The following is a 15873-nucleotide window of genomic DNA, read 5'->3' on the forward strand; positions in this document are numbered from 1 at the left end:
AGGACCAATATCCTGGCAGGGAGGTTTGCTAAGGCTGTTGGGGAGAGTTTGCGGAGGAAAGGGCAGCTGGGCCCACAAATAGAGTAAGTTTGTAGGCAGTATGAGAGGGAGGATAGGCAGGTGATAGAGAAGGGATGCGTTCAGACTGATGGTTTGAGATGTGTGTATTTTGATACAAGGAGTATCGTGAACAAAGTGGATGAGCTTAGAGCGTGGGGGTCTGTACTTAGAGCTATGATGCTGTGTCCATTACAGAGACTTGGATGGCTCAGGGGCAGGAATGGCTACTTAGAGTGCCAGGCTTTAGATATTTCAGAAAGGACAGGGAGGCAAAAGAGGTGGGGGCTTGGCATTGCTGATCAGAGATAGTGTCACGGCGGCAGGAAAGGAAGAAGTCTTGGCGGGATTGTCTACTGAGTCTCTGTGGGTGGAAGTTAGAGAAAGGAAGGGGTCAATAATTCCACTGGGTGTTTTTTATGGACCACCCACCCCCAATAGTAACAAGGACATTGAGGAACAGATAGGGAGACAGATTCTGGAATGGTGTAATAATAATAATAGGGTTGTCATGGTGGGAGATTTTATTTTCCTAATATTGATTGGCATCTCCCTAGAGCAAGGGTCTTAGATGGGGTGGAGTTTGTTAGGTATGTTCAGGAAGGTTTCCTGACATCATTTAAACCTACAAGAGGAGAGGCTGTACTTCTACTTGGGAAATGAACCTGGTCAGGTGTGAGGTCTCTCAGTGGGAGAGCATTTTGGAGATAGTGATCACAATTCTGTCTCCTTTACCATAGCATTGGAGAGGGATAGGAACAGAAAAGTTAGTAAAGTGTCTAATTGGAGTAAGGGGAAATATGAAGCTATGAGGCAGAAACTTGAAAGCATAAATTGGGAGCATATTTCTCGGGGAAATGTATGGCAGAAATGTGGCAAATGTTCGGGGGATATTTGCGTGGTGTTCTGCACACGTACGTTCCAAAGAGACGGAAAGAATGGCAGGGTATCGGAACCGTGGTGTACAAAGGCTATTGATAATCTAGTCAAGAAGAAAAGAAAAGCTTAAGGATTCAAAAAACTAGGTAATGATAGAGTCTAGCACATACTCTTTCTTAGTGTCTGTATGCTCAAGCTTTTCAGTCCACTGTCATCCCAACAATTGCCAAGGTCCTTTTCCATAGTGAATACTGAAGCAAAGTATTCATTAAGTACCTCCTCTACCTCCTCCGGTTCCATACACACTTTTCCACTGTCACACTTGATAGGTCGTATTTTCTCACGTCTTATCCTCTTGCTCTTCACATACTTGTAGAATGCCTTGGGATTTTTCTTAATCTTGCTTGCTAAGGCCTTCTCATGGCCCCTTCTGGCTCTCCTAATTTCATTCTTAAGCTCCTTCCTGTTAGTTGGATAAGTCACCGGGAAGGGATGAGATGTACCCCAGGCTACTGTGGGAGGTGAGGGAAGAGATTGATGAGCCTCTGGCAATGATCTTTGCTTCATCAATGGGGATGGGAGAGGTTCTGGAGGGTTGGAGGGTTGCAGATGTTGTTCCCTTATTCAAGAAAGGGAGTAGAGACAGCCCAGGAAATTATAGACCAGTGAGTCTTACTTCAGTGGTTGGTTAAGTTGATGGAAAAGATCCTGAGAGGCAGGATTTATGAACATTTGGAGAGGCATAATATGATTAGGAATAGTCAGCGTGGCTTTGTCAAAGGCAGCTCGTGCCTTACAAACCTGATTGAATTTTTTGAGGATGTGACTAAACACATTGATGATGGTAGAGCAGTAGATGTAGTTTATATGGATTTCAGCAAGGCATTTGATAAGATTCCCCATGCAAGGCTTATTGAGAAAGTAAGGAGGCATGGGATTCAAGGGGACCTTGCTTTGTGGATCCAGAATTGGCTTGCCCACAGAAGGCAAAGAGTGGTTGTAGACAGGTCATATTCTGCATGGAGGTCGGTGTGCCTCAGGGATCTGTTCTGGGACCCCTCTTCTTCGTGATATTTATAAATGCCCTGAGTGAGGAAGTGGAAGGATGGTTAGTAAATTTGCTGATGACACAAAGTTTGGGGGTGTTGTGAATAGTGTGGAGGGCTGTCAGAGGTTACAACGGGATATTGATAGGATGCAAAACTGGGCTGTGAAGTGGCAGATGGAGTTCAACGCAGATAAGTGTGAGGTGGTTCATTTTGGTAGGTCAAACATGATGGCAGAATATGGTATTAATGGTAAGACTCTTGGCAGTTTTACCAGTTTTATCAGAGGGATCTTGGGGTCCGAGTCCATAGGACACTGAAAGCTGCTGCGCAGGTTGACTGTGGTTAAGAAGGCATACGGTGTATTGGCCTTCATCAACCATGGGTTGGAGTTCAAGAACTGAGAGGTAATGTTACAGCTATATAGGACCCCGGTCAGACCCCACTTGGAGTACTGTGCTCAGTTCTGGTCAGCTCACTACAGGAAGGATGTGGAAACTATCGAAAGGTTGCAGAGGAGATTTACAAGGATGTTGCCTGGATTGGGGAGCATACCTTATGAGTATAGGTCGAGTGAGCTTAGCCTTTTCTATTTGGAGTGACGGAGGATGAGAGGTAACCTGTTAGAGGTGTATAAGATGATGAGAGGCATTGATTGTGTGGATAGTCAGAGGCTTTTCCTCAGGGCTGAAATGGTTAACATGAGACAGCACAACTTTAAGGTGCTTGGAAGTAGGTACAGAGGAGATGTCATGGGTAAGTTTTTATGCAGAAAGTGGTGAGTAGGTGGAATAAGCTGCTGGCGACAGTGGAGGTGGATACGATAGGGTTTTTTAAGAGACTCTTGGATAGGTAAATGGAGCTTAGAAAAATAGAGGGCTGTGGGTAACCCTGGGTAATTTCTGAGGTAAGGACATGTTCGGCACAGCGTTGTGGGCCGAAGGACCTGTATTGTGCCGTAGGTTTTCTATGTTTCTAATCACTTGATTTTAGCATGGTCCCAGAGGAGTGGAAGGTTGCAAATGTCACTCCACTTTCTAAGAAGGGAAGAAGGCAAAAGAAAGGAAATTATAGAACAGTTAGCCTAAACTCAGTGGTTGGGACAGTGTTGGAGTCTATTATTAAGGATGCAGTTTCAGTGTACTTGGAGGCTAATGATAAAATAAGTCCAAGTCAGCATGGTTTCTGTGTAGGGAAATCTTTCCTGACAAATCTGTTGGAGTTCTTCGAGGAAATAACAAGCAGGGTGAACAAAGGAGAGGCAGTGGATGTCATTTACTTGGATTTTCAGAAAGCATTTGATAAGATGCCACACATGAGGATGCTTAACAAGATAAAATCCTGTGGCATTACAGGAAAAACACTGGCATGGATAGAGGAATGGCAGACAAGCAGGAGGCAGTGAGTGGAAATAAAAGGGGCCTTTTCTAATTGGCTGCCAGTGACTAATGGTGTTCTTCAGTGGTCAGTATTGGGACTGCTACTTTTCACATTGTTTGTCAATGATTTGATAATGGAATTGATGGCTTTGTGCCAAAGTTTGTGGATAATATGAAGATAGGTGGAGCGGTAGGTAGTGCTGAGGAAGCAATGTGATTGCAGCAGGATTTAGACATATTGGAAGAATGGCCAAAAAAATGGCAGATGGAATACAGTGTTGGGAAAAGTATGATAATGCATTTTGGTAAAAGACAATAGACAATAGGCGCAGAAGTAGACCATTCGGCCCTTTGAGCCTGCACCGCCATTCTGAGATCATGGCTGATCATCTACTATCAATACCCGGTTCCTGCCTTGTCCCCATAACCCTTGATTCCCCTATCCATAAGATACCTACTAGCTCCTTCTTGAAAGCATCCAGAGAATTGACCTCCACTGCCTTCAGAGGCAGCGCGTTCCACACCTCCACAACTCTCTGGGAGAAGAAGTTCCTCCTCAACTCTGTCCTAAATGACCTACCCCTTGTTCTTAAACCATGCCCTCTGGTACTGGACTCTCCCAGCATCTGGAACATATTTCCTGCCTCTATCTTGTCCAATCCCTTAATAATCTTATATGTCTCAATCAGATCCCCCCTCAATCTCCTTAATTCCAGTGTGTACAAGCCCAGTCTCTCTAACCTCTCTGCGTAAGACAGTCCGAACATCCCAGGAATTAACCTAGTGAACCTATGCTGCACCTCCTCTACAGCCAGGATATCCTTCCTTAACCCTGGAGACCAAAAGGAAAAGTAGTGCGGACTATTTTCTAAATGGAGAGAATATTCAAACATCTGTCCCTCTCACTATACCCCTTGCCCATCCTCTGGGCTTCGCCCTCCCCCTTTTCTTTCTCCCTGGGCCTCCTGTCCCATGATCCTTTCATATCCCTTTTGCCAATCAACTGTCCAGCTCTTGACTCTATCCCTCCCCCTCCTGTCTTTTATCATTTCGGATCTCCCCCTCCCACTCTCAAATCTCTTACTATCTCTTCTTTCAGTTAGTCCTGACGAAGGGTCTCGGCCCAAAATGTCAACTGTACCTCTTCCTGTAGATGCTGCCTGGCCTGCTGCATTTACCAGCAACTTTTATGTGTGTTGAATGTTGAAAGGACTGGATAGGGTGGATGTTGAGAGGATGTTCCCTTTGGTGGGGGTATCCAGAACTAGAGGGCACAGCCTCAAATCTGAGGGGCAACCTTTAAAAACAGGTAAGGAAGAATTTTTTTAACCAGAGAACAGTGAATCAGTGGAATGCTCTGCCACAGACTACGGTGGAGGCTAAGTCCGTGAGTATACTTAAGGTGGAATTTGATAGTTTTCTGTTTGGTCAGGGCATCAAAGGATATGGTGAGAAGGCAGGTGTATGGGGTTGAGTGGGATCTGGGATCAACCATGATGGAATGGCGGAGCAGACTCGATGGGCTGAATGGCCTAATTCTGCTCCTATGTCTTACGGTTTTATGATTAAACAATGAGCAAATTGAAAGGCATTCATTTCAAAAGGACTAGAATATAAAAGCTGAGGCTATATAAGGCACCAGTCAGGCCACATTTGGAGTATTCTAAGCAGTTTTGGGCCCGTTATTAAAGTAAGGATGCGCTTACATTGACAGGGTCCAGAGGAGGTTCACAAGAATGATTTTGGGAATGATAGGGGCCTGTACTCGCTGGAATTTAGATTTAGATTTAGAAGGGTGATCTCATTGAAACCTTTCGAATGTTGAATGGCTTAAAGTGAGTGGAAGTGTATCCTATGGTGGTGGGGGCGGCGGGGAGCCTTGGACTAGAGGACCACAGCCTCTGAATAGAGGGATGTTCCGTTTAGAACAGGGATGAGGAGGAATTTCTTTAGCCAGAAGGTAGTGAATCTTGTGAAATTCATTGCCACAGGCATCTGTGGAGGCCAGGTCTTGGTGTATTTAAGGCAGAGGTTGATAGGTTCTTGATTAGTCGGGTGTGAATGGTTACGGGGAGAAGGCATGAGAATAGGACTGAGAGGGAAATAGCTCAGCCATGTTGAAATGGTGAAACAGACTCAGTGGGCTGAATGGCTTAGTTCTGCTCCCTCATCTTGTGTCTGTTTCTGGCAGCTCGTTCCAATATGCACCATCCTTTATGCGAAGAAGCTGCCACAAATGTCCCTGCCTCTGACCATAAACCAAACACCCTTTGCCTGGGAAAAAATCTCAGGTGCTTTCCCCCTGTCTGTGCCCCTCATGATGTTAAATTCCTCTATCAGGTCACCCTTCAATCTCCAACAGTCCAGGGAATAAAGTCTTGGTCAACACCACCTCACCTTGTAACTGCAGGCAACATCCTGGTACATCCTCTCTCACTCTTTCGTGTAACACTGTGACCGTGCTGTACAGAATACTGCAAGTGTGGCCTCATCAATGTCTTGTACAACTACAACACAGCTTTCCATCTCCTGTACTCGGTGCTTGGACTGTTGAATGCCAGCGTACCAAATGCCCGTGCTGTTCAAGATGGTCCCACTTGTCAGCATTTGGCTCATATCTTGCAAAACGTTTCCAATCCAAGTCCCTGCTTAAACGTCCTTTAAACACTAAATATACCGCTTACTCTGGCAGCTCATTCCATATACCCACTTTCTGTGTAAAACAAAGGTTTTATTTTATGGACCTTCGAGCATCGCTGTCCCCGATTTAATTCGAACCTAATCTCAGGATAATTTACAATGACCAATTAATCTATCCGTATGTCTTTGGGCAGTGGAGTGAAACCGGAGGACCCAGAGAAAACCCACACATCCCACAAGGATGACGTACAGAGGCTCTTCACAGAACTGTGGTGGAATTAAACTCCGAAGCTCTGGAATGCCCCATTACTGTGGCTGCTATAGGTGGCCCTCCTCGGTGAGGGGTGGGATCTGAAGGGTGTGAATGTGGGGGACTGGGATTGCATTGACATGATGCGCCAAAGGGTGCAGGCAAGACAGGATCCACCCATTCTGAAAGAGTTTCCATTCTCTGCTTACCACAGATTCCTAGGGTACAGGTCAGCCAGCTCCTGACACAGCCCCTCCCGGACGGAACAGTGGAGAGCGTCCCCCTGCCCAACACCTTTGCCTCTGCCGAAGAGGAGCTGGAGGTGGGGCACAGACCCCCAGCCAAGCAGCCTGACCCCCAGGGGCCTACCAGCGAGCCACAGGGCGGTGGGGCAGACATCCCAGGAGAGCAGAAGGACGGCAGCAATGGCGGTGGTCTCCCCGGAGCTGAGGAGCAGCCCCCGATTGGGGTCCCGGAAACGCCGCCCCACTCTCCCCCTGCAGGAACAGACTGTGGCAGAGGGGAGTGGCTGGGAGAGTGGAGGAACAGCGGTGACAATGGCAGTGATCTCCTTGCAGCCGAAGGGTGGGTTCAAATGGGAGTCCCAGAACCCCCACCCTCCTCTCCCCTCGAGGGAGTAAGCTGTGGTGGAGGGGAGTGGTCGGGAGAGGAAGCGGGGAGCCATTCGGAAGCAGGAAGTGAACCCTCTGCCCCCTCCCCTCCTCCCTCTGCCCCCTCCCCTCCTCCCTCTGCCCCCTCCCCTCCTCCCACTGTCCACTCACTTCCTCCCTCTGCCCCCTCACCTCCTCCCTCTGCCCCCTCACCTCCTCCCTCTGGCCCCTCCCCTCCTCCCTCTGCCCCCTCCCCTCCTCCCACTCCCCGTTCCCCCCCTCTCTTTCCTCCTCCTCTGCAGCCAGAAGGTATGGCCCAGGAAGAGGAGCGTCCTGAGGGGGAGGGAGAAACAGGGAGCGGACAGCAGGAGGCCAGAGTCAGGGAGGGCATGTCCAGGGAGCAGGGCTGTCCTGAGGGTGAAGGTGATATGGCAGGACAGCCAGAGGCTGGAGCTGGGGAGCAGCCTGACCTGGAGTCCCTGGCGGCCCTGAAGGAAGTGGCTGCTCTGGCCTCCCGCTCTCTCCAGGTACTGATCTTCCTGAGGGTGGCCATGGACAGTGCAGGCTCCCTGCTCTGCTGCACCCTTTATCTACTCTCCACCTTCCTGCCCTAGGACCACCACCTCCCGGCACTGTGATACAGATCACCTCCAGAGCACGTGTCTCTCCCTCCCCTCTCAACCCCAGCTCTCCCTCCCTCTTAACCCCATCTTTCCCTCTTTTCACTCCCTCCCCCACCTCTCCCAGTCCTGCCCCAATCTCCCTCCTCTCTCCCTCCCCCTTACACCCCCTCTCTCTCATAACCCCTCACACCCCTCTCTCTCCCTCCCCCTTCCCTACCTCCCTCACTCCACTCACCTTCTCCCTTCCCTCTCTTCTGTCTCCCCCCCCCCACCTTACTCCTCCCAATTCAGTGCCTTTTGGAAGCCTGCGAAGACTCCTTCCACCCCACAAAATGCTGATCCCCGTTACACAATCCCTCCCCCCTCTCTGATCTCCTCTTTAACCTTAGAGTCACCAACCCCTTCCATTTTCTTCCCAAAGTCCCATCCATGGGTTTTTCACCGTGAATGTGGACAACAAGAAACACAGTTCAAATCCCGCTCTGGACAAACAATAGGGATAGGGACCCTCTCACGGAGATGCCCCTTCCCTAGACTTATTAGTATTTAGGTAGGGAAGGGGGGGGGGGTTTGTTGGGGGATCCATCAGCCTTGCTAATATCCCCTGCCACCTTTCTCTGGTTTGGGTCTTGAGACGCATCTGCCAGCTCCCACCCCAGCCCTCTTTAACTCATTCTCACCAAGGCTTGGGTCCCCTTCTGCTGCAGAAGCAGGGAAGAGCTGCTCCCGTTTCCCCACCACGGTCTTAAGGGCAGTCAGGCAGGCTCCTATGGGGAGAGCGCTTGGAGAGCTGGACGGAAAGGGAGGGTTGCTGATGACTATGAGAGGGGTGGATGGGGAGACCAGCGTATAAATCCCCTGCACTCCAGTCAGCACAGCATTGGCCTCAACACTACCCCGCCCTCAGCAGACCCCAAATATTCTCACGCCAGCCCACTGTGTGTATTAATGTGTGTGTATATACTGTATGTGTGTGTGTGAGTGTGTGTCCCATGAAACCTGTACCATTTTAACCAAAGGTAAATAAAGCGTTGGCAGGTAATCTGGTGTCCTGGCTGTTTGTCACCACCCCGTCTGCTCTTGATCAACCCTCGCACTTCCCTGTGTCACATCTTCCTTCAACACTGTCCAGACTCGTAATCTCTGGTTCCCAACCATTGAACCTTTCACTGTGTCCGATCCCTGTCCACACACCGTTAAATGTAATGTACCAAGCAGGAGCTTTCACTGCCCAGTCACCCCAGGGTTTGGGGGGGGGTGGAATCAGCTAATGTTCCTGTACCCCATCACTTCCCAGTAACCCTTGTTAGAGAGAGAGGGAGAGGGATCAGCCAGTGTTCCTGCTCCCCATCACAGTCCAGTGACCCTGGGGTTTGAGAGAGGTGGGGAGGAATTAGCCAGGTTTCTTGCTCCCCATCATTGCCCAGTGTCCCTGGGGTTAGAGAGAGAGGGGAACTTAGCCAGGAACTTTACTCCCCATCACTGCCCAGGTACCCCAGTGTGGTGGGGGGGGCGGAATTAGCCAGGATTTTTTGTTCTTCATCTTTGTCCAGTGACCTGGGGTTAGAGAGAGGAGGGTATTTGCCAGGGTTCCTGCTCCTCATCACTGACTAATGACCCTGGGGTTAGAAAGTGTTTATTTTCTACAATGGTCAGGTAATGGATGATCATATGAGCAGCCATGCATATCACAAGTCCTAGTTATGTGACTACTGACACCAGGCAGACGATCTCTGAAGAGTAGTGTATTGATAATGGCTGGAGTCACCTGTCTTGTAAAGACACTGTTTCAGAAGAAGGTAATGGCAAACCACTTATGTAAGAAAAAGTCGCCAAGAACAATCATGGTGATGGAAAGACCATGCTAGCCCATGACAATACATAATGATAATGTCATACCACATAGCACACAATGACAAAGATGACGCAAAGTGAGCAATAATGGGCTTTGGATTACCGGGTCACTTAGTGTGTTGGGTGAAGTGGGACTGTACAGGCTGAGCCAGAATGGTTCTGGCATCCATATTTGCTTGTGTTTTTGGGAGGAATACAAGTGTGCATGTACCGTTGGGGATCAGGGTAGAGTCAAATATAGAAAGAAAAGGGTGAGCTAGGGGTTTTCTCTTTGGAGTGAAGGAGAATCAGAGCTGACTTGATAAAGATGTATAAGATAATAGGAGACATCAGAGTGGATAGCCAGAGGCTTTTCCCAGGGAAAATGGTTAATATGAGGGGGCATAATTTTAAGGTGATTGGAGGAAAGTATAGGGCAATTGTGAGAGGTAAGTTTTTCACACGGGGAGTGGTGGATGTGTGGTACACAACGCCAGAGACATTGGATTTAAAATGTTGAACTCGAGTGGGTCAAGGACGGTGGAAGCAGACAGATCAATTGTCTTTGTTCCTGCCATGGAGGCTACCATTTTGTGGAACTGTTTTACATCCTCCATTTTGTGAGATGGAGTTGCTTTGCTTTCTATGTTTTAAAGTAGGCACAACGATGTTCCTATTAATCTGCTGGACTAGAGATCATTTCCAAATAAGGAGTTATTTGTGAGGTGCTCTTTGGTATAACATAACATGCAGATTTGCGAATGTTGGGGTTGGTGTCTGCTTGAAGTGATTGGAGCTGATTACGGAAGAGAACAAAGAGCCATAAATTACCCATTGTCACTTCCTGGGGAGAGGGTGATAAATGGATGCCGACCTGGAGCAGAGCCAATAAAAAGGTGTTAAAGGTCAGACACAACCTACAGCCAATGACACTGGAATGCAATATTTGAACTGGTAAGGAGCAAGTATAAAAGTGAGCATTTCGAGTGTGCTATCGGCAATAACTCTGTTAAGAGACCCACAATCACAAGAAAGAACCCCCATGACGGGCTGGTCATAGAAAGGATCGATCATCTGGCCAGTGGAGATCCCCTGTTTTGGTTTTATGAATTGGAAAAAGTGGTCTCAGTGGGTATTGATACAGAGGGAACAGTAGAGTTCATGTTCTAAGCTGTTGGCCCAGGGTCAACATAGTTACGTTGTTTGTACAGAAACAATAAAGTGTGAGCTCCAACCAACTATGAGTTGTGTAGTGAATTTCCTAACCTAATTCCTTTGACAAATGGTCAACAGAGGCAGATACATTAGGGACATTTAAGAAACTCTTAGATAGGCACGTGGATGATAGAAAAAGCGGAGGGCTACATGAGAGAGAATGGTTAGATTAATTTTAAGAGTAGATTAAAAAGTTGACACAGCATTGTTGGCTGAAAGGACTGTCATTAAGAATGCTTACCATGTTGTTCCACACCCACACTTTAGAAAGCCTGATCATCTGGCTATACTTCTACTCCCAGTTTACAGGCAGAGACTAAAGACTGTGATATCAGTGGTGAGGACCAAGAAGGTATGGGAGGCAGAGGGGCACCTATAGGACAGCTTCGAGTTGGTAGATTGTACAATATTCTGGGATTAATCTTTGAGTCTGAATGAATACGCCACAGTTATCACCAACTTCATCGAAACCTGTGTGGATGAGTGTGTGCCTTTGAAAACATACCAGGCATACCCAAATCAGAAGCCATGAATGAACCTGGAAATTCATAGTCTGCTGAAGGCTAGATCTGTGGCATTAAAGTTTGGTGACACAGAAGGCCATGTACAATTTAAGGAGAGCTATCTCAAAGTCAAAGTCAAAAGAACAATTCCAATTGAGGCTGGAGGCATATTTGGGTGCATGTCAACTCTGGCAGGGTTTGCAGGTCATTACTTCCTACAAATCAAAACCTAACCATGAATGGCTGTGATGTTTCACCCCCAGATGAGATCAATAATTTTAATGCATACTTAGAAAGGGAGAATAAAACCACACCTGTGCAAATCCCCGCAGCATCTGGTGCCCCTGTGATCTCTGTCTTGGAGACAGACATCAACGTCTTTCAAGAGGCGTCAGGCCCTGATGGTGTACTTGGTAGAGCACTGAAAGCCTGTGCCAACCAACTGGTGGGTGTATTCAAAATCATCTTCAATCTCTTAGTGCTACAGTCGGAAGTTCCCACCTGCTTCAAAAGGGCAACAAGAAGGACAGGGTGAGCTGCTTCAACTATTATTGCTCAGTGTCATTCAAATCTACTGTGATGAAGTGCTTTGAGAGATTGGTTATGGCTAGAATCAACTCCTGCCTAAGCAAGGATGTGGACTCACTGCAATTTGCCTATCGCCACAATAGGTCTGCATGGATGCAATCTCACCTGGACAACAGCAGTCAAGCTGGTTTTTTTAAATTGATTACAGCTTAGCATTCATCACTTTCATCTCCTCAGTTTTAATCAACAAGCTCCAAAAAAACTGGGCCTCTGTACCTCCTTCTGCAACTGGATCTTTCACTTTCTCACCAGGAGACTACAGTCTGCGGATTGAATCTCCTCCTCGCTGACAATCAACACTACTGCACCTCAGAGATGTGTGCTTAGCCCACTGCTGTACTCTCTACACCCACACCTGTGTGGACAGGCATAGCTCAAATGCCATCTGCAAATTTGCTGATGGTACAACTGTCATTGACAGAATTTCAGATGGTGATGAGGTGGTGTACAGGAGTGAGATATATTCAGCTGCTTGAGTGGTGTCACAGCAACAATCTTGCACTTAATGTCAGTAAGACCAAGGATTTGATTGCAGACCAGGAAGGCTAAGTCAAGGCAACACACACCAGTCACCATCGAGAGGCCAGCAGTGGAAAGGATGAGCAGTTTCAAGTTCCTGGATGTCAACGTCTTTGAGGATCTCTCCTGGGCCCAACATACTGATGCAATTATAGAAGGCACGACAGCGGCTACACTTCATCAGGAGTTTGAGAAGATTTGGTATGTCACGTCAGACAATCACAGATTTCTACAGATAGACTGTAGAGAGCATTCTAACTGGTTGTGGAGGCGCCACTACACAGAATTGGAAAAAGTTGCAGGAAATTGTGAACTGACGGTTCCATCATGGGCACAAACCTCCCCAGCATCCAGAATGCCTTCAAAAGGAAATGCCACAAAAAGGCAGCATCCATCTTGAAGGACCCCCATCACACAAGACATGCTTTCTTCTCATTGCTTACCATCAAGGAGGAGGTGCAGGAGCCTGAAGACATGCCCTCAATGTTTCAGGAACAGCATCTTTCCCTCCACCATCAAATCTCTGAATGGGCAATGAATCCATGAAGACTATCTCAGTATTCTTTTCCTCTCTCTTTGTATTACTAAGTTAATTTAATTTTTTTTTAATATACGGTGCTGTATTTGGCTAGGGTCCCTAAATCTGGCAGAGGCAAAGGACATTGGGAATGGCGAGGGTGGAGCACCGCGGGAGGGGTGTGGGACAGGTGGCAGAGAAGGAGTCCCAGGGGTAGGGTTTAGTGCAGGTGCAAGCATACCCACCTCCTGAGACACCGGGCAAGTTCATTTGATTCCAAACAGTTGGTTTATTGATCATTACAGAATGTCCCTCTGGTGCCTCCCACTCCCCTCTCCCTTCCCCTTCCCACTTTCAGTTCACAATCATCATCACTGTCATAATGTGCCATGTCGCATGACATGGTGATCGTTCTTGGCAAATTTTTCTACAGAAGTGGTTTGCCATTGCCTTCTCCTGGGTAGTCTTTACAAGACGGGTGACCCTAGCCATTATCAGTACTCTTCAGAGATTGTCTGCCTGGCGTCCAGTGGTCACATAACCAGGACTTGTGATCTGCACTGGCTGCTCATACGACCATCCACCACCTGCTCCCATGACTTCACATGACCTTGAGCTGGGGGGCTAAGCAGGTGCTACACCTTGTCCAAGGGTGACCTGCAGACTAGGGGAGGGAAGGAGCCTTACACCTCCTTTGGTGGAGACGTATGTTCAGCCTGTCATCCACACTCCACAGTAGACCCATATCAGAATCTGGTTTATCATCACTCACATATGTCATGAAATTTGTTTTTTTTTGCAGTAGCAGTACAATGCAATGCATAAAATTACTGCAGTACTGTGCAAAGTTCTTAGGCACCATAGCTATATACATATATGTGCCTAAGACTTTTGCAGAGTACTGTAAATACTTATTGTACTTTATAATTTTTATTATGTATTGCAACGTATATAATATACTAAACCTGATTCTGTTCTGTGCTGCTCTATATAAAGCAGGGCGAGGAAACAGCAGAGTTGGGTGAGGTTGGGGATGTTGGCGGTCTAGAGGAGAGTCTGACTGTGAAGGCAGATGAACTGTGGGCACTGACCAGCACATGAAATATTGTTGCTGTCACAGAGATGAGCTTGAATGAACAGCGATCAGATCTGACACCAACATCCTGACGGGGAGCGGGGGGGCGGGCAGGTGGAATGGTGATAAGTCCAAGGATGTGCTGCCGATACAGTGTCAAGGTTGTAAATGGTATAAGTTCAAAGTAAGTTTATTACCAAAGCACATATATGTTAGTATATACAACCTTAAGATTAATTTTATTTTAGGCATACACAGTAAATCCAAGAAACACAATAAATCCAAGAAGCACAATAGAATCAAAGAAAGAGCACACCAAAGAAGATGGACCAACAGCCAATGTGCAAAAGATAACCAACTGTGCAAATGTAAAAGAAAAAAAATGTAATAATAAACAACAAGAACATGAGATGAAGAGTCCTTGAAAGTGAGTTCACAGGTTGTTGTAACAGTTCAGTGATGGGGTGAATGAAGTTATCCCTGTTGGCTAAGGGGTAATGACTGTTCCTGAACCTGAGGGTGCGAGTCCTGAGGCTCCTGTACCTTCTTTCTGATGGCAGCAGCTAGAAGAGAGCGTGCCCTGAGTGGTGGGAGTCCCTGGTGATGGATTCTGCTTTCATGCAACAGCACTCCGTGTAGATGTGCTCAATGGTGGGGAGGGCTTTGATGTTAAATTTACTTTGAACTTTGAGGCAGCGGGAAGTGTAGACAGAGTCTATGGAGGGGTGGCTGGTTTGTGTGATGGACAAGAGAAAAGGAAAGCATGTGATTTGGTTTGTGTAGAAAGTGGGAGTAGAGAAAGCACGGGAGGACTTTCACACATAGATATAATAATTATATTTATCGAGCACAATGTAGTTCAAAGTGCTTTACAATGGGATAAAGTGCAAACATAAAACTAAAGTAAAAATAAACATGAAAATAAAAGACAAAAAGATGGTTATAAGCAAGGTTAAATAGGTCTTGAGCCAGTGTTTAGAAGTGTCAACTGATTCTGCATCCATTACAGTTCCACCATTTAAGAGTGTAGTTTAAAATAGCTGACTTGCTAATTATCTTCTGACTTTAAATTTAAGAGACCGGCAGAAGAAGACTTGAGAGCTTGAGCAGGATTATAAAACAAAAACAATTCTGTGACGTACTCCGATCTCCGATTAATAACAAGTAAGAGAACTTTAAGATCAATTGTAAAGGATACTGGAAGCAAGGACGGGAATGATCCTGATTTTAGCTAAATGTTTAGCAGCGATGTTCTGAATGTGGTAAAGTTTGTCAATCAATTGATTTTGAAGGCCAGTATAAAACGCATTGCAGTAATATAGTCTATTCAATATAAAGAATGTAAGATATAGAAGCAGAATTAGGCCATTTGGCCCATCAACTGTGCTCTACCATTTCATCATGGCTGATCCATTTTCTTTTTCAGCCCCAATCTCCTGCCTTCTCCCCATATCTCTTCATGCCCTGACTAATCAAGAATCTATCAACATCTGCCTTAAATATACCCAATAACTTGGCCTCCATAGCTGCCCGTGACAATGATTCCACAGATTCACCACCCTCTGGCGAAAGAAATTCCTCCTTATCTCTGTTCTAAATGGATGTCACTATTCTGAGGCTGTCCCTTCTGACCTTACATTTCCCTGCCATAGGAAACATCCTCACCACATCCACTCTAACGAGGCCTTTCAACATTCGATAGTTTTCACTGAGATCCCACCTCATTCTTCTGAATTCCAGTGAGTACAAGCTCAGAGCCATCAAGCGTTCCTCATATGACAAGCCTTTCAATCCCACTTGAATTAGTTTTAATAGCACATTTGAACAGTGTGGAATTCTAACTGTATTGACCAGGACTGCCACAGGGCAGAGAGCCTGACGGGTGGAATTTGTTAATTGTGTCCAGGGAAGTTTTCTCATACTGTACATAGATGGCTGTAATAGAGAGAAGGGAAACACTGGACATTCTGTTGGGGAATGAGGTGTCTGTGCGGGAGCACTTTGTAAACATTGTGTGCTGTTCTGGTCACCTACTTACAGGAAAGGTATCAATAAGATTGAAGGAGTAGAGAGAAAATTTACGAGGATGTTGCCAGGGCTTTACCTGAGTTATAGGGAAAGGTTGAATCAGTTAAGAC

The 15873-nt window shown here is 46.7% G+C and overlaps 1 protein-coding gene across 1 annotated transcript in view; it reads left to right on the plus strand.

The window, feature by feature from the left end:
• LOC140189919 (uncharacterized) overlaps nt 1-10728 on the plus strand; it is a 31127-nt gene extending 20399 nt beyond the window's left edge. Inside the window, exon 4 of the mRNA XM_072246265.1 lies at nt 6466-10728. Within this exon, the coding sequence (XP_072102366.1) occupies nt 6466-7476 (1011 nt within the window). The 3' untranslated portion in view covers nt 7477-10728. The remainder of the gene's footprint in view (nt 1-6465) is intronic.
• Nucleotides 10729-15873: the final 5145 nt, after the last annotated feature.

The sequence above is a fragment of the Mobula birostris genome, chromosome 29 (assembly GCF_030028105.1).
Source record: "Mobula birostris isolate sMobBir1 chromosome 29, sMobBir1.hap1, whole genome shotgun sequence".
In the NCBI taxonomy this organism is placed as follows: Eukaryota; Metazoa; Chordata; class Chondrichthyes; order Myliobatiformes; family Myliobatidae; genus Mobula; species Mobula birostris.